At 41.8% G+C, this 18617-nt stretch overlaps 1 protein-coding gene across 3 annotated transcripts in view; it reads left to right on the top strand.

Moving 5' to 3' along the window:
- The window catches only part of STK40 (serine/threonine kinase 40), a 57022-nt gene that overhangs the window by 33505 nt on the left and 4900 nt on the right, over nucleotides 1-18617 (top strand). For all 3 annotated transcript variants that reach the window (XM_012545893.3, XM_031962158.1, XM_031962159.1), the window contains exon 7: nucleotides 11176-11291. In XM_012545893.3, the coding sequence (XP_012401347.1) occupies nucleotides 11176-11291 (116 nt within the window). The remainder of the gene's footprint in view (nucleotides 1-11175; nucleotides 11292-18617) is intronic.

The raw sequence follows: 18617 nt of genomic DNA, 5'->3' as shown, positions 1-18617 counted from the left end.
CAGAATACTCTCCACTGAATCACCGAGATGCCTCATAAAATCTGGGGCTGAAGGATGCACCCAGTAAGTGTTAGTCCTCCGTAAGAAGTGATTAAAGACTTAAGGTATCATCGAATGCAAACGCAGGTGCACATGTGTGCTTCTAGGTGTACATTGACTCTTTTCTTTATTGAGTAATCCTTTTTGAGTGTTGAAGCAAACTCTAGACTTGGGTGAATGAAGAGTCACAGGAAGTGTCAGCTCTTCTTAGTCTCTTAAAGGTGATACTAATCAAGCTCTCAGGAAGAGGTAAACCTGGCTTCTTTAGCTGAGATTCAAGGTATTTAGAATTGGAAGGCTAAGGCTTAGATCTAAGAGGTAGCCTGTGTTAGTAGAAAGCACTGAATTCTTCCTCCTCTGGTCTAACTAGAGTGGTGCTTTTGTCACCTTAAGGCTCTGTTTTAGAGATTCTGACTTGAGAAGACTGATAGTAAATAAAGCTTGCCCCCCTCCTCAAGGCTTTAGAGATGGAGTAGAGATGCAGGCTGAGGCGTGTGTTGTCAAAAATAATGTTCATCAAAGAACAATAAAGCGTTGACTTTAGAAAGAAAAGGAAAAAACGGTTCTCACTGTCCATATTCAGTGATAATTCTGTAAGTGAGGTTAATATTTCTGTCAGTGACTTGGTAATCCTTTCTGATAGTCAGCACCTTCCCTCTGTCATTGCTGCAAGTGTCCCGTTGGATCTTAAATGTCTAGAAGCCCAAAAGCCAGCCCTCTCCACTGCTTTGATGACTTCCATCTCTTGGCTAAACTTCCATCTGTTCTAATTACACCCCCACCCCCACCCCCACCCTATCTTTGAGGCAGATGTTTCTCATGCCTTACACTAGGTTAAATTGCTTCTGCTCTTTGCCTTAAAGAAGGGAACGAATAAACTAATGACTTCCAACAGAGTTTTCTGGTAAAAGCCAGGAACTCTTCTGGTGTAGGGAAAATGAAAAAGAGAACTTTTTACAAGAATTACATGAGACTGTGGTTACAGTAACAGCTCCTTCATTGGAAAAAGTGAAATGATTGAATCATCATTGGGGTTACTTTAGGTTTAGGTCAGTTCCTTCTCTATCTTCTCCCCTCTCGTCTCTCTCTTCCAGACCCTTCTCTCGCTCATTCCTCTCTTTTTTCTCCCTTCTCATCCCCTCTTTCTCTCCTTTCCTCCTTTCTCTTGTTTTTAAAGAGTGGCATACCAAATTCCTAGAAAAGGAAAAAACACAGTGGCAGCCAGCAGGGTCATAACTGAAGTGTGACTCACTGCACTAACACTGCCACAAATCTCCCTCCCCTGCTGGCCTGCTTAGCAGAATCTTAGGGTCTGTTGCTTCCCTGGAGTTGGTCAGGGGCCTTGCTTTCTCAGAGAGTCTGACCCTGGGGGCCCTACATACTTTTTTGGGTGTTTCTTAATTGTTTTCCTGGATCTGTAAGGCTCTGCCCCTTGAATAGAGTAGCATAGTGATATAATGGTAGACCCATTTGGACTTTAGGTTGATTTCAGCATCAGCCCAGCTTTTCTACTTACTGTGAGGTCTCTTCCTTTTCTGACTGCTGCTCTGTAAAATGAGAATGGCTGTATTTGTGCTGTTTATCCTATCAGTAAGGGAAGGCCCCTAATGAGAAGTCGATGTTACCATGTTCTTGTCAACAGAAAAGTGCTTTGGTTATCTTGCAGCTTTTCCATGTTTAATCCTCAGACACCTCCTGGGAAGTATCCCCATCGTTCAGCTATACAAAGTTATATTTTCAGATATACTTCATTGAATTCTATATTTAGGAGGAGTAAAGGCATGAATTCTGTAATTATTGAGTTAGGGCTGTTAGAGGCTTCTCCTGCAATAGGACAGAAAACATCTTAATTATCTAATGAACTTTTCTTTCCTGAGATAACATGATTGCTCATCTTCACCAGATATGTTGATTGCCTCAGGGACTTTGGACCAGGCCATCTGTTCCCCTCTCTAAACCTCAGTTTCCTCATCTATAGAATGAAGGAAGTAGAACTAGATACTTCAGGGCTTATTCTGCTCAAAAATTCTGTGACTATCTAAACTAAGAACAAAAGGTTAATTTTTGACTATGTGCCCTTCCTCCAAGGTCACCAACTCTGTTCACCTCCTATGCAGAGCTAATGGAGCTGGAATGGAAGGCTAGAATGCTGTTGCTTTATGGTTTCAAGAGTTTCCTCTTGAACACATTGATTCAGTGCCACAATTCCATCCCACTAGTTTTGAAGAGTTCCTTTCTCCTTGTCTTCTCTTTCTCTCTCCTCTCCCCCCCCCCCTCTTCTTCTCTCCTCTCTTCCTCTTCTTCTCTCCTCTCTTCCTCTTCTTCTCTCTTCTCTTCCCTCTCATTATCTTTCTCTCTCTCCTTCTCTTCCCCCCTCTTTTTTTCATTATTCAGCACACATCATATAGTCAGAAGGGTCCATCTGGTTCTGCCATCAAATACTCTAGGGACTTGGGGCAAGTTACTTTCCTTTTCCAACTCCAGTTTCCTCCTCCGTAAAATGATGGAGTCGAACTAGGGAATATCCAGGTTTCTATCAGAATATTCTGATATTCTGACATCATATAAATTCTGATGACCGGGCTCTATAGCCTTCTTTCTGGTTGAAAAGCAGACCTCATAGGTTCATCTTGTTTTGTATGTGCTGGCCTTTGCCAGATAGTTCATTGGCAGACTTGTGAAAGGTCTTATCTTGTATTGTTATCAGCCAGGCTCATAAAACATGGGATTTGAGCAGATTTTATCCCTACCCACTTTCTGCTTTCCTTGACTCTTGATGATATGTTTTATTCTAGCCCTAAAGGAAGGGCTCCTGTTTGGCTAAGCCTTAGGTCTGCTCTGGGGAACACTATTCTTCCCTCCATCTTCAGATTTGAAGAGTCAGGTCCCATCCGCAGCACTGATTAAGTGCCAGGTGCGGGATGCCAGGCACTGTGCAAGGTACTCGAGAGACAGTGACAGAGATGAGCCATTCCCTGAACCACCCTGGCGCTGGCGCTGGAGGGGAGAACAATGGCAGCCTTTCTCTCTTGTCTCATTCTTGGGCTAAGAGGAATGGAGGTTTCACAACCCTCTTCCCCAAGCTGTATGAGCTCATCTTTTTAATCTACTCTGAGGTATAAAAGTGCTTTCTTCACAGCAGTCCTGTGAAGTTAGGAGGACATAGACTATCCCCTCTTTACAGATGAAGAAATGGAGATTGAGAGAAACAAAATGACTTGCCCAGCTTCTGTGTGTCAAAGGCAGCCTCCGAAGTCCAGGCCCTCTGGTGGTGGCCCCCCGCCACCATGATGTCGGCATGGTTCACCAGAGCCCTCAAGCTGTCCGAGTTTTAAAGAATACTGGTACCAAGCCTGGTCCACTGTCTTCTGAGGGCCAGCTTGCCAAGTGTCTCCTCCTCCCAAGACTGCCTCGGCTAACCCCCTGAGGTTCGGGTGTCAGTCTTCAGCAGAAAGGTTCAGCTTGGTAGCTTAGCTTGCTGTGTCACCTGGAACAAAATCAGAACAAGAGAAATGGGGCAAGTGAAGTTTAATCTTTAAAAGGTGACATAATTCAGGGAGGGTAAGGTTTGGGGGAGATTTGCAGAGGAGGCAGAGATTGGGCTTCCCCAAAGAGGAAGTCTGACAACAGGATTTCCCCAATTCCAAGCTAAGGTGGTCACTGCTCTTTTTGAAAGCCATGCTACTTCCTCAGTAGAAGTCATTGGGAGCATGGGATTTAGAGCTGGGTCCTTATCGGCAATAATTTGTGTATCTCCCTCATTTTACTGGTAAAGAAATATTTGAGGATTTAGAGCTGGAATGGACCCTAAAGGTCATTTGGTCCAACCCCCATTTTTCAGTAGAGGAAGTTAAGATCCGGAGAAATAGCGATTATCCAAAATCATATGTGTATTAAGGTTTCCTCAGGAGCTGGGGGCAAAGAGACAAATCAACATTCGCCGCCTGCAAGGAGTTTTGGGCCTCACCAAGTACAGTGCAATTGTGTAGGTTTGTACAAAATAAATTTCTGGCAAACCTTAAATGCCAACTTTAGAAAACTGTTCTGCTGCCAGTACTAAGAGTGAAGAGCCAGAGCACATGCTTCCCATCCTCCTCTCCTCCCTCCCTCAGTAGGCCTTAGTTTCTGGATCTAGAAAATGGAGTCAGGTGAGATTGAGACGTTTTTTGCTTTGTTTGTGATGGACCTCTTTGGTAGTCTAGTGAAACCCTTGAGGTCTTTCCCAGAAAAAAAAAAACAAAGTTACAAAGAAATCAATCTATTTTGAAATAGAATTAATATAAAAAATTTTTTTAAAAGTTCACAGACCTCAGGTTAAGAACTTTTTTCCTACTCTAATGATCTGTGATCTTTTCTATGAACTCTGGAGCCCAGTTGGCCATCTTTTACTTTGATGATTTTCAAAAGATTTGGCCAGGGACCCATACCATCGACATGACTGAAATGTCCCCACGTATTCCTGCATAGTTGTCCTTGGAGTCGACTGAAGATGTCAAATTACCTAGAAGCAAGTTGTCACCTTTGCACTAAACACTTTTTTAAAAATAGATTTTTATTGATATCTTTTGTTTTTACATTACCAAGATTTACCCCTTTCTTCTTTCTCCTCTCAGAGAGCCCTCCCTTATAAAAAAAAGAAATTGTTTTACAAAAAAAGAAAAAAGAGAAAAATATCCCAAACACCCTGATATACTATGCAAATGTTCCACACCCATGCACATCAGCCTCTGCCAAGGAGCAGGAGGAAATATCTTGTCCTATGTGGGGCCAAGTTTGTCATCACTTCATTTTTCAAATGTTTTATTGATTTTTTTTTTTCCCCATCACTCATTTTCCATTCAACTTTCCCCTCCCCCAATTTTCCCTTATAAACAAACATGTACAGCTAAGACAAACCATTCTACTTAAACCACTCTGAACATGCCCAGTTGAAGGCCCAAATAATTTTTTTGTCTTTTTATCTGATAGCCACTCTCAGTTGACTTGGTGTTGTTCTTTAAAGCCCTGTGCAGTCCAGAAAACAAAAACTAAGAAGAGGAATTCTGAATTGACAAAAGATTCCAGTGCTAGAAACTTGTCTAAAACAAAAATTAATACTCTTACAATTTCATAGGCTCATTCATGTGGTTTAAAAACATTTTGCTGAACTGCCACACTAAGCTGCAGTTTGGCCCATTTCAAGGGACTATTGGGATTGCTGGAAAACATCTCAGTTCCTATCAGCTGATCTGAAAGCACATGCATATCCCTTGTGGCATCTAGCTAATAAAAACTGCCTGGAGACCTAGCTAAATGAGGGTCAGGTAGTCAGAACACTCACTCTCCTGAAGTGGTGTTCATATGGGAAGTCAGAAAACACGGGACAGGACCTTAAACAGGTTGCCAGTGGATCCCTTCTTGTTCTGAACTCACAGTCAACTCCAGCCCAGCAGGGTTCAGAGCCCTGACACTTCCTGTTCCCTTTCCATGAAGGGCAGCTGCCTTTATGTTCTAAGTCCCTCCCACCGAAAATGTTTGTACCCACAAAACCACAAACTGCCTTCCTTCTCAGGTCCACTGGAAATGATCAACCCCTTGCACTGGGACTCAATTGTTCCTTTCTGGTTATAGCATACCATACACATTTATGTGTGCTGCTCCATGAAGATGGGGACCTCAAGAGCTTCATCATCTTTATCTCCTCCCTGGCTTTTGTCCATAAAGTCCACTTCCCAGAAGCAGACCCTCATGGTGTTTGCCAGTGGCTACTGCTCACTAATCCTTAAACCCTGGATTGGAACCCTTGGAGGTGACAGAAAAACACTTTGGAGGCTGCTTTTCACAGATTTAATGGTTAAACAGCCTCTGATTAGCTTGAGAATCTTGAGATTTTTTTCCTGTCCCATTGTTTGCCCACCTATTTTGTGCCAAGGCAAGCAATGGAGGACACTGCTGAAGTAGTTCTGTGGTTTTGGGGTATCCAAAAACCTTGGGAGGATTAGAACATTGGATCATTGCCTCTTTTACTTGGTCCTGTGATCAACATTCATTTCAGTCCCAAAAGAGCATACCATACATAGTCTTTGATGCATAAACAAACACAGGCCTTTATTATACCAAAGATTAGCAAAGCCAGAACAACATTGACACTTTAAAATTTTTTATTGTGGCATATTTGGTATTTTCTGTATTCACCTTATAATAAATTGTGAATTTTTAAAAATCAAATTGAGTGAAGAAGACACGTATCCCTTAAGGCTTCCCAAATCAGTGTCGTTTCACAATAAAAGCAAACCTAATGTAACCTTATATGGCCACTCAATATTTTGTAACAGTTTCCCCATGGACTCTATTCCTCTCTCCCAATCCAATTATATATGCCCAGAACTAATTAATAACATTAAGTTTGGTATGACTATCATTGTTCTTACTGGATATGTGAGATGCTATTGTGCCCACTCTTGAGAGTGGGAAGAAGCATCTGACAGTTACTGGAAAGGCTATTCTAACTTTGCTTTTTCCTTGCTGTCCAGTCTTTAGCTGGACTGTAGGGCCCAAGAACTTGAGTGAGAATTGTACAAGAGGAAAGTCAGGAACAAAGAGAGCCAGTTTTCTCATCTGTGTCACAGTTTTCCCAGGCCCATTATAAGTACCTCATTTTCTTCATACCTTGCATCTCTCCAAAACCCTAAAACCCAGTTGCTTTCTAAATAATTACCAAGTACCACTCACACAAACCACATCACATTTAAAAGCTTCTTCCCTATCCATTCTCTTAATCCTTTTTGATTACCTTTTATCATTTCTGTTCTGAAAAGAAGGCTTCTATTCCTTTTTTCAGAAAACTACTGAGCTTGCCCCCTGACTCCTATGAGTCTCTCATGGAGATTTAGGAAGGGAAGGGTTAGATATATCCTGGGTTTGTTTGTTTGTTTTTCAGTTTTATTTAGTATTGTATTTTTTTTCCCCCAGTTATATGTAAAAACAAAAAACTCTTGGGTTTTTCCCATGTTAGATTTGGAGAATGGTTATAGTACATAGCCCTTCATCCTTGCCCTTGAGCTATATACATGAAAATAATGGATGGAAACCTATTTAATTACTTGAAGGCACTTATAAATATTCCTGGCTTCTAAATCCAGAGTAAATTAGGCAAGGCTGGCCTCACATTTCCTTTGTCTTCTGAACAAGCAGAATCTGGGGGTAGCTTTACTGGTTGGGCTCGTACCCAAATTGGCTACTTCCTCTCTTTCTCCCCAGTAAGAAGGCAGTTTGCTATGTGAGCAAATTTAAAGATGTACCCAGAGGTTAACCACCTAGAAAACCTGTGTATTCAAGGGTTTAGTTTTTAGCCCAGCATTATGTAGTGACATTGAGGTGGAACTAGATTCTATAATTATAAATTAGAGCCGACTTCCTTGACTAAATAATACCAGGCAATCCCTAACATTTGGGTGGCTGCTAATTTAAATACAAAACTTCTAAATTAACTAGTACAGGCCTGACTCTATTTTGTGGAGCTGGCCTACTTGTATATTATTATGGGGAGAAGGAGAACTAGCATCTTCTTCATGGCAGAGGTAAAAGAAATTCTTTCCTGTGTCTGTTTTGTTCTTAACTTTTAAGACCAAGAGAGGATAATGTAGAGTTCTCTATGTTACAGTTCTACAGTTCTCTGTTGCTGGTGGCTGGGTTGCTGCCTCCTTGAACTGGCTCAGTTACTTCCTGGACAGTGCCTTCGATGATCTCATCGGCCCAGCATGCACTGACTTGTAAATAGTGTTTTGAAAAGGCAGAGAATGATTAAGTCCTGTGTGAGCTATTGCTTCAGGGCCAGGCAATCCTTCCATCTTCCCTTCTTCTGGGAAGCTATAGGGTTGAGATGGCCAAATGACTCAGACTTCCCCATCCCCTGGAGTTCTTTCTGCTAGGGAAGATGAGCTGTGCTCTCTCCTTGGCAAAGATTGTAGTTCTTATTCTAAAGGAAATTAAATCAGTCTCAGTTCTAAAGTTCATTGCTAATCTTTAAAGCCAGGATAAGATTGCTTACTTCTAAGACCTGAGGAAAGGGGAGAGCATTTATTTGCCATTCCCCAAATACTTATAAAACAAAGACTACATATCAGTAGGCTGTGCTCAATGCTATTAGATATGTAGAAGTGAAAATAGTTTAAATTTAAGTAAGTAAGTAAGTAAGTTTAAGTAAGACCAATAAAAATGTGGGACTAATGCAAAATACAACAAAAAGAGGTAAAGCCATTTTTGCCTGGAGAGATGGAAAAGACTTGAGATATAGTCCTTGCTCACAAGAGCTGGTAGAAGAGGAAACTAAGTATACTACAAATGAGATTTTACATGGCCTCGTAAACAGATCAGCTGTAGGAGGAATCACAGCTCATTCTCTTCCTGTTGAGTTTCAGGTATATAAGCAGCTAGCTGAGCAGAACCTCAAGGAATAAGCAAATTTACCCCAAGCAAGGTGGTAGGGAGACGTATTCCTAGTCTCTTGTAGAAAAGACCCAAACAGAGAAGAGCTCCATATAGGATCTTGGTTTTTCTTGATGGGCCACATGGGCCACTTCAGTTTCAGAAGCATTTATGATGAGGTGGGAGAATTGAAGGTTGAGAGATCCCCTAACAGCAATGGAATCCCCTTGATCAGTGGCAGCCTTTGAGAAAGAACCCCAATGAATACAGGCACAAGGTTTGTGGCAAAGAATGGGTTTATTTACACTAAGAAAACCACTTTCTTAGCAGGCAAACTCATTAGGAATTAGCAAAGGTTTACACTGAGAAAGACCCAGTGGACTAAGTCCAGAAAGGCATTTAGCAAAGATTGGGGCTCAGTCATCTTTTATTAGTCTTCTGAGGTTTGGGACTTCTTTGATCTTTGGCCCCAAGGTGGGGGGGGGGGGCGGGGGGTGACAACTAAAGGGCTGATTTCCTGATGAGTCTGAGAGACTGATTTTCAATTCAAAACCGAGTGAGATTACTTATGTTGGGAGTTTCTCTTATGGACGGGAGGGTGTGCTCCTCCCAGAGGTTGGCAGGGTTTGAGACCCCGAATCACCCTTCCCCCAAGATTCTTTTCCAACCTTCCCCCCCCAAGACTGACAGCATTTTATCTGAAAAAGATCCTGGGGAAGTTAGAGCCTCCACTTTGAGTCAGCAGCAAGACATGGTGGCCTCTTGTCCTGGCTCCCAGGGATGAGAAGGTGATGGGCTCAAAGCATCATACCTTATCCAGACTGTTGCTTTCCAAGCACCACAGTTTAAAGTGTTCAGAGGAAGACAACCAGCATGGAAAAGAGCCTTGAAGGAACCCTGGATATCGTTGACCTGGAGTGTGACCACTGTCTTTAGGTAGTCCAGGGACTCTGAGGTGAAAGAAGAATTAGACTTGGTTAGGCTCAAACAATGGGCAGATACTTCAGAAAAATTTAGATTTTGTGTTGGGGAAAACTTCCTAAAAACTAGAGCAATATAAAAGTGAAATGGGCTTCACTTTGGAAAGTAGTGGGTCTTTCTTCCTTCATATTTTCTCCCACTTCATGGCAAAGATCTTCAAGAAGAAGCTAAATAACTTTTGGTTAGTAATGTCATAGAGAGTTTGGATTAGATGGTGGCTAGAGAGCCTATCTATTCAGCCCTCAAATTCTTTGTTTCTGGGATTCAGTTCAGGAAGCATTATGTACCAAGTGCCATTCTCCATTGGGGATGCAGACCCTCAAGAAGCTTATATTCTAGTGAGGGCAGGGGAGGGGTGAGAACATGGAGAAGCAACAGCATGTACACAGAGAAATATAAGATACATAAAAAACATAATATGGGAGGCAAGAGGAGAGTGGCAATCAGGAAAGACCTCCAGTAGGAAATATTTCGGCCCAAATTTGAAGGGAGTCACTGCCAAGGCACTGGGTTGGGGGCTAAGATTGTAGACACAAAGTAGTGTCTACCACAAGGAGCTGACATTTTCCTGAAGGTTAAATAGTCTTGCCTAATTGGAGTATAAAGTCTGTGAATGAGGGGGAGTGAGTAATGGCTAAATCTGCAGAAATAAGTTGGAAGTTTAGAGGACTAAGGGGGGGTATCTCTTCTGAATCAGGTCAGGATGGGATGGGTCATAAAAGTACCAATAAGACAGAAATGTTGGGACCCAGGGACATCTTGTTTATCCCTCTGGGATCTCCAGAGAGAATTCCAGCATCCCTATCTGTAATGATGACAGATAGATTAGGATACAGGTTAGGCAGTTTGCCTACCTTGAATCTTTAAAGTAAATGAGTCCCTGAGGGCAAGTGACCTTTTATACTGACTACAAATGGATCCTTTCTTGTTCTGAGCTTGTTACAGGTAGCTCCAGATGTTTAGCCTAGAGACCAACAGGGCAAAGGGGACTAGTGAAAATGGTAGTCAAGAGGGTGCCAACTGGATTGGCCAGATTGGAACAAATGCTGGTTTTGCTTCTTTTGCTCCCTGTGTACCTCCCTGAGGGGCAGGCAAACTACCTTAAATTCGAAATATTTCTTGGAAATATTTTTTAGTTGTGAAATATTTTTTAGTTGTTTTTTTGAGAAGGTGGGGTAGGAAGGGGTCATGAGAACTAGACAAAGATTAACATGAGATTTTCGGTTTTCCTGAGTCTGAGAAGACTTCCTTAACTTCAGGTTTGCTATTTTAAAAGACACCAAATGTTCTTTTCAACAATGTAGAGATTCAAGGCAATTTTCATAGATTTGCGATAGAAAGTGCCATCCATATCAAGAGAAAGAATTAGGAGACTGAACATGGATTGAAGCATAGTATTTTCATCTTTGATTTGTTTGTTTCTTTCTCATATTTTTCTCCCTTTTGATCTGATTTTCTTGCACAACATAACAAGGAAATATGTTTAAGAGAATTGCACATATTTAACCTATGTCAGATTGCTTGCTGTCTTGTGGAGTGGGGAGTGAAGGGGAAAAATTTGGAACATAGAGTCTTACAAAAATGAATGTTGAAGGCTGTCTTTACATGTATTAAGGAATAATAAAATATTGAAAATTTTTGAAAGAAAGATAGCAAATTGTTTTTTAAAGACATCAAATGCAAGCAAAAGATACAAAGAAAGATGCCAGTTATTTGCTGACTGAATATCTCTTTCTCTTCTCTTCCCAGAACTCACAGGATAACCATCACCAACTTCTGTCTTGGAAAACACCTTGTGAGTGAGGATGACTTGCTGAAGGATCAGAGAGGGAGCCCAGCATACATCAGCCCAGATGTACTCAGTGGTATGTAACTCTCGTCCAAAAACCTAGTACAATTGTCCCTTCTACCTCGAAACTCCTGTGACTAACAAATTAGATTTTCTGTGGGAGACTCTTGTACAATGCTCTGTCTTAGAGGCTTTCCCTGGGACTTTCTGGATCTATTCCTGCTCTTTACTAACGTGGAGAAAGGATCAGATTTCTCCACTCTTTCTGACATGTCAGAGAACTGAAGAGATCCATGGTATATTCCTGTTTTCTTTAGGGTTTAGGCTCTTCAGTCTACTTTTAGTGTAGTCTACTGGACAAGTCTCTTGCAAGTACAATTTGGAAACTTTCTTTCTCTGGTCCTTGAGACTTGTTGAGTGTTAAAAGTTCCTTGAGCTGCAGAAATTGAAAACTGAAAGAATTATGAGCTGAATATTCCCATCACAAAATTAGCTATATTCAGCAAGAGAGAGCCCAGTCTTAGAATTTTGAAGAGGAAGAAAGAAAGTCAGTTTCTTCATGATGTTTTTTAAGTAGGACAGGCAATAATTTTCATTGGCCTCCCTGACATCTGGGGGAAATGGTGGCAGCAGCTGCCAAGTTTGTTGGTATTTGTCTGGGAGTAACCAGCCTCTGCCAGTCAGGCCAGAGTACAGAAGCAGACTTCTGGGGCTGTAGACGTGAAGGTAGCCGTAGCTCCCACTTCACCTTCCCTTCCTTAGACCTAGCCTAATCACCTTGGCAAAGATACCTGTGTCTGCTCCCAGACAGCAGTATGAAGTCATAATGATGGTAGAGTTCATTTTTAACCCTAAGCTTGGATATTGGAGATTTTTTTTTTTTAACTATTTCTAAAAGGCAATTTGGAGAGGTGTGGTGGTGGAACCGTTGCTGGTAGCAGCTGGCACCTGTCAGGAATGCTGATACCCTAAAAGTGTCCATGAAATAAATGCGTGTGTGTGTCGCCTGTGTGGTGCCAAGGGCTGATTGGCACCCAGAGCGTGAACAGGTGGCCTTATTTTGGGGTAACAGAAGCTGTTTAGTTCTCCTGCTGTCATCTCCAGCCTTCTCCCTTGTCTCCTCAGTCTGTACTTGTTAGGAAAAGTGCGGATATTTGTTTGAAAGGAAGGAGTAAATTTAGCTGACAGCAGTGATCTCAGAGAAGGAGTAATAATGTTTGCTCCCTCGCTCTTTGCTGAACCTTGCAAACCTTCTGAGCTTCTGTTTACAGATCAGTCCATGAGAAGTTCATTGGACTGCCAACTGCCAACTGCAGTTGGGCAGTTTGCGCCAATTCCTGCATGAAAATGGAGCCCCTGTTGTTATTCATTCCTGACCCTATGAACCGTACTGTCCAGGAGATTTTCTTGGCAAAGATACTATAGTGCCTTTTCCTCCTCAGAGGACAGAGAGGCTCTGGGCAGCCTAGACCTGTCTCTCTAGTACCAGTTTGGGTACAAACCCCCCCTCCTCCAAGAGATGGGACAAGAGCCCCCAAAGAGCACATCATTACTTAGGCAGAGAAGAGCGTGTGCTCCCCTGACGATCTGAAGCGAAGAGGAACTTCTTCATTGCCTGCCTGGGAAAGGAAGCCATGGCTGACGGCTTTTGGCTATCTCATGGGAAAGCCACCTGCTCATCAGCTAAAAGATTCTATCAGCAAGCAAGTAGGAGATACCCACGGCAGGGCTGCAGAGGGAGAGAAGAAGCTGGAGACTGGATAAAAGAGCACAGCACGGCTTTTTAGCTGTTTAGAGCTAGGAATAATTAGTGTGAATAGTGAATCCTGCATTGGTGACTCAGGGATGAGTCAGAAGACTTGGTGTCTTTCATCCCATCAGTGGGACTGTGATGGGGCTCAGAATTCTGGGGGCTTCATATATTTCTCCGGGTGTGCAGATTAGAAAGGCTGGAGAATCTAAGAGGAGGGGCCTCCTTGGAGAAGGCTGACAGATGGGGAGATAGCTCTTTTCCAAAGAGCAGAATAATCTCCCGAGTCAGACAGCCAAGGCAGCTCTGAGCGCTGGGATCCAGGAGCATGGGGCTGGTGCAGGAATCTCAGACTGGGCCCAAGCCAGGCAGCCTCCTGTCTGCCAGCAGTGCGTTCTTGAGCCCTTCCCATTAGGGAGACCAGGGACTCTGGCTCCACACAGAAGGGTCAAATCAATGAAATCTGTCTGAGAAAAATAACATCCAGTGTCTAGACCAGTATTCTGCCCATTGAGATATGGCTGCCTTTAAACGGACTTCAGAATCTGTTGTTTCCGGTCTAAAAAGCCTCTTTTGCAAATGCTCGCCTGGCCCAAGGCCCAAAAGGAAGTGGTCATTATGTACATCTTGCACTGTGTGCACCCAGCAAACAAATCTGGGCAGAACTTCCTCGGACAGTAAAGCTTGAATATTACCCATTAAGCAAAACAATACTGGTTCATATAGTCAAAAAGCCACCCTCTGGAAAAACCTGAACAATAAACATATTAACAAAAATAAACATTAGGCTCTAAAACCCCAGTCTGCCTGCAGTCTCAGATGTTCCATGACAAGCCTTTGTCCACAGGACTTTCCTAACTCCATGTCAGGCCGGAGAAGAGTTTAAGGGTTGGTAGACAACTAATGGCTTTTCTAGGCAAGTTGATGTAAATGATCAAGCAAATAATTCCAAGCATTGATATGATCAACTCTTCTAGGGAGATAGAGATGAGTGTAAAAAAAAAAAAAAGTCAAGCTTTTGGGGGGGGGGGGCAGGGTTTGTATGAAGAAAAGACTTGGCAGGAGAATTTGAGGAGAGTCCTATGCCTATCATCAGAGGGATCACCCTTGTTTTGTGCTGGCCCAGAGACTTCTACTAGGAACAAAGTAGAGAAGGGGGTTAGCAGGAGGCAGATTTCTATCTAATAAAAGGGAACATGAATTTTCTTTGAATCTAGGTTCTTATAATCTTCCTTCTCCAAATGACATTCTCATAGTTAGTGTATTTGTTCCCAGGCATTAGTAAAGACCAGACAAAAAGCATTAACCACATAAAGATTGAAAGTTTACATTTATTTTATGGTTATCTAGATAAGAGCATAAAAAGAAATTTTATTATAACCTCCATCTATCCCCTACCACAGTGTTTTGTAAATGCTAGCTGTTTAAATAGTTAATAGTCAGTAAACATTTATTAAGTGCTAATATACCAGGAACTGTGGCTACAAGGGAAGCAAAAGACAGTCTCTGATTCAAGGAGCTAACAATCTAATGGAGAAACAAGCCAATATATTTAAAGCAAGTAATATACAGGATAAATAAGAATAATAGAAGTGAGACACTAGGAGTAAGTGATTAAGGAAAGCTGCTTGTTGAAAGTAGGATTTTAGCTGAGAAGCCAGTAGGAGATAGAAAAAGAGAAAAAGCATCAAGAAATTGAGTAGTCGATCAGTGCAATGTGTTATGTTTACAGGACAAAATAGTCAATAACTATAGCAATCTAGTATTTGACAAACCCGAAGACCCCAGCTTTTGGGATAAGAACTCACTATTTGACAAAACTGCTAGGAAAATTAGAAACTAGTATGGCAGAAACTAGGCATTGACCCATACCTAAAACCATATACCAAAATAAAGGTCAAAATTAGGTCCATGATTTAGACATAAAGAGTGATATAAGCAAATTAGAAGAACATAGGATAGTTTACCTCTCAGATCTGTGAAAAAGGAAGGAATTTGTGTCCAAAGAACTGAAACTCATTATTGAACACCAAATAGATCATTTTGATTATATTAAATTGAAAAGTTTTGTACTAACAAACTAATGCAGACAAGATTAGAAGGGAAGCAATGAATTGGGAAAACTTTTACATTTAAGGGTTGTGACAAAGGCCTCATTTCTAAAATATATTGGAAATTGATTCAAATGTATAAAAATTCAAGCCATTCTCCAATTGATAAATGGTCAAAGAATATGAACAGACAATTTTCAGACAAAGAAATTAAAACTATTTCTAGTCATGGAGGAAAAAATGCTCTAAATCACTATTGATCGGAGAAATGCAAATTAAGATAATCCTGAGGTCTCACTATACATCTCTCAGATTGGCTAAGATGACAGGAAAAAATGACAAATGTTGGAGAGTATGTGGGAAAACTGGGACACTGATACGTTGTAGATAAAGTTGTGAAATGATCCAGTTTCTGAAGAGCAATTGGGAACTGTTCATACCTTTAATCCAGCAGTGTTTCTACTGGACTTATATCCCAAACAGATCATAAAGGAGAACAAGGGCCCCACATGTGCAAAAATGTTTGTGGCAGCCCTGTTTGTAGTGGCAAGAAATTGGAAAGTGAGTGGATGCCCATCAATTGGAGAATGGCTGAATAAGTTGTGATATATGAATATTATTGTTCTGTAAGAAATGACCAGCAGGATGATTTCAGAAAGGCCTGGAGAGACTTACATGAACTGATGCTGAGTGAAATGAGCCAGAACCAGGAGATCATTATACACAGCAACAAGAAGATTATATGAAGATCAGTTCTGATGGACATGGCTCTTTCCATGTGAGACGGTTAAGATCAGTTCCAATATTCTTGTGATGGAGAGAGCCATCTACATCCAAAGAGGGGACTGTGGGAACAGAGTGTATCACAACATAAGATTCTCACTCTTTCTGTTGTTGTTTGTTTGCATTTTGTTTTCTTTCTGTTTTTTTCCTTCTTAATCCAATTTTTATTCTGCTTCAAGATAACTGTAAATATGTTTACATATATTGGATTTCACATACATTTTAACATGTTTAACATGTATTGGATTATCTGCCATCTTGGGGAGGGGGTATGGAGGAAAGAAGGGGGAAAATTTGGAACACAAGGTTTTGCCAGGGTCAGTGTTGAAAAATTACCCATGCATATGTTTTGTAAATAAAAAGCTTTAAGAATAATAATAAATAAAGATAATGACATTTTTAAAAAGAGAAAGGGCATCTCCAGCCCAAGGGACAGCCAGGGAAAATGCCTAGGACTGAGAGATGGAATATTTTCTTCAGGGGACAGCCAGGAAGGGTCAGTGTCACTTGATTGAAGAGTATGAATTTCAAGGAGAAAGGTGTAAGGAAGGTAGAAGAATACCAGGTTAGAAAGGATTTTGAATCCCAGAGCATTTGGTATTTGATTCTGAAAGCCATAGGAAGCTGCTGAAATTTTTTGAGGGAAGTGGGTAAGCAAAGAGACATGGTAAGATGTATAATTTAGGAAAATCACTTCAGTGGCTGAATGGAAGATGGATTAGAACAAAGAGAGATTTGAGGCAGACAGACCCCCCAGCAGCTATTGCAGTAGTCAAGGTGTGAGATGATGGGGGAGCTTCCTTAGAGCAATAGCACAGGAGACCAGAAAGCATATTTTTTTTTTGGTCTTAATTGTATTTTATCTTTCCAAATACATATAAAGATAGTTTTCAATGTTCACTTTTGTAAGATTTTGGTTTCCAAATTTTTTCTCCTACCCTTCCTTCTTTTCCCCTCTTCCCAACACAGCAAGCAATCTTGATACAGGATGTACATGTACAATACTTTTAAATATATTTCCAGGTTTGTTGTGTTGTGCAAGAAAAATCATACCAAAAGGGGGAAAAAAACACAAGAAAAACCAAACACAAAAGATTAAAATAGTATGCTTTCATTTACATTTGTTCTTCTTAGTTTTCTCTCTGGGTGTTAATGGCATTTTCCATCCCAAGTCTATTAGAATTATCTTGGATTACTATCTTGCTGGGAAGATCTAAATGTATCCTAGCTGTTCATCACACAATCTTGCTGTTACTGCGTACAATGTTCTCCTGGTTCTGCTCATTTCGCTGAGCATCAGAAAAGTCTTTCCAGGCTTTTCTGAAATCATCCTGTTTGTTCATCATTTCTCATAAAACAGTACTATTAGGCATATTCAGGAGAGATTGCAAAGGTGAAACCAGTAGGCCTTGCCAGCAGCTTGAATATGCAAGGTAGGAGATTGTGAGGATTCCAAGGTGACTCCAAAGTATCAAGCCTGAGCAACAGGGAAGATGGTGTTGCTCTTGAAAGTAATAGGAAAGGGAGGAGATAGGGAAGGTTTGGGGGGAAATGAGTTCTGTTTTGAATTTGGGGCAAAATAGGGATATTTGAGAATCATCAGCATGGAGAAGGTAATTAAATCCATGGAGCTGAAGAGATCAGTGAGTGAAGTAGTATAGAGGGAGAAGAGCAAGCACACAGAATTCTGTGCAGTTCTGCAGTTGGAGAGCATGACCTGGATGAGGATCCAGAGGAGGAGCTGTCAGATGGATAGAGGGAGAGCCAGGAGGATGTGGTACCCTGAAAATCCAAAGGAAAAGACTTGGGTGTCAGGGAGGTGAGAGCAACCAGCAGTTCCTGAGGCTGCCCAGTCAGGAACCATGAGGACAGGGAAGAGGCCCGTGGGTTTGTCCCCTAGAGAGAGCAGTTGGTGTGGGATGAAGTCACTGTTTTTGTTAACATGATCCTTGCCCACAAGGTAGCTTGTTGCCTTACCAACCAGTTTAATTTTACTTTAAAGATATCATTAAATCTTGACCACCCGAGGAAGGTTCTATGGAGTCATTATTGAATATCTAAAGCATACATCGCTTGAGAACCTTTAACATCATGTAATGAATTCAGAAGAGACAAGGCCCCTGCAAGACCTAGCTCCCTTTCCACTTGTTTGAGTCTATCAGTGATTCTGTGTTCACAGGTTAAGAGACCCATCTGTCCACATTGGGAATGAGGGTATGGGAGGGGGGGGGGGGGGGGGGGGGGGGGGGGGGAGGTCAGTCTGGCTCCAGCCAGGCTTCCTGTTTCTGGCTGCCCCACCTGAGGAGGGCTCTTCCCTGAGCCAGGCTTCCTGCTTCCAGGACCTTCACTGATGCTCTTTGTTCCCATTAGTATGTCTCCCTCCTCTTTCTTAGCCTGTTCATGGCTTTGCCATCCATCTTTCCCAGTTTAAATGCCGTCTCCTCCATGGAGTCCTCCACCCTGGTCTCTGAAGTCGTGATTTTTCATCCTCTGATTTAGTCTTAATAGTTGATGGGCTTTTCTGCCATTATTATAAGTAGATCTTATTACCCAGACTAGAAGTCCCATGAGGGTAATTGCTGTATCTTATTTCTCTTTCTCCCCTTGGCACCTTGCATGGGGCATTGTTACCTGGGAGGCCTGGAATGAATGAGTGAATGACAAATGAAGGAAGAAGCAGTTGAACTAAACCTTGAAAGCTAGCTAAGTGATCAAGGGGAAATAGGAAGAGAGTGAGCCTTGTGTGGGAGGCACACTAGGCCTGAGGGCAGGAGTCGAAAGGCCTCCTGGGCCCGGCCTGAGCAGTCTCTGTTCTCCT

The sequence above is a fragment of the Sarcophilus harrisii genome, chromosome 3, assembly GCF_902635505.1.
Source record: "Sarcophilus harrisii chromosome 3, mSarHar1.11, whole genome shotgun sequence".
NCBI lineage: Eukaryota > Metazoa > Chordata > Mammalia > Dasyuromorphia > Dasyuridae > Sarcophilus > Sarcophilus harrisii.
This window is presented reverse-complemented; position numbering and strand designations above follow the sequence as displayed.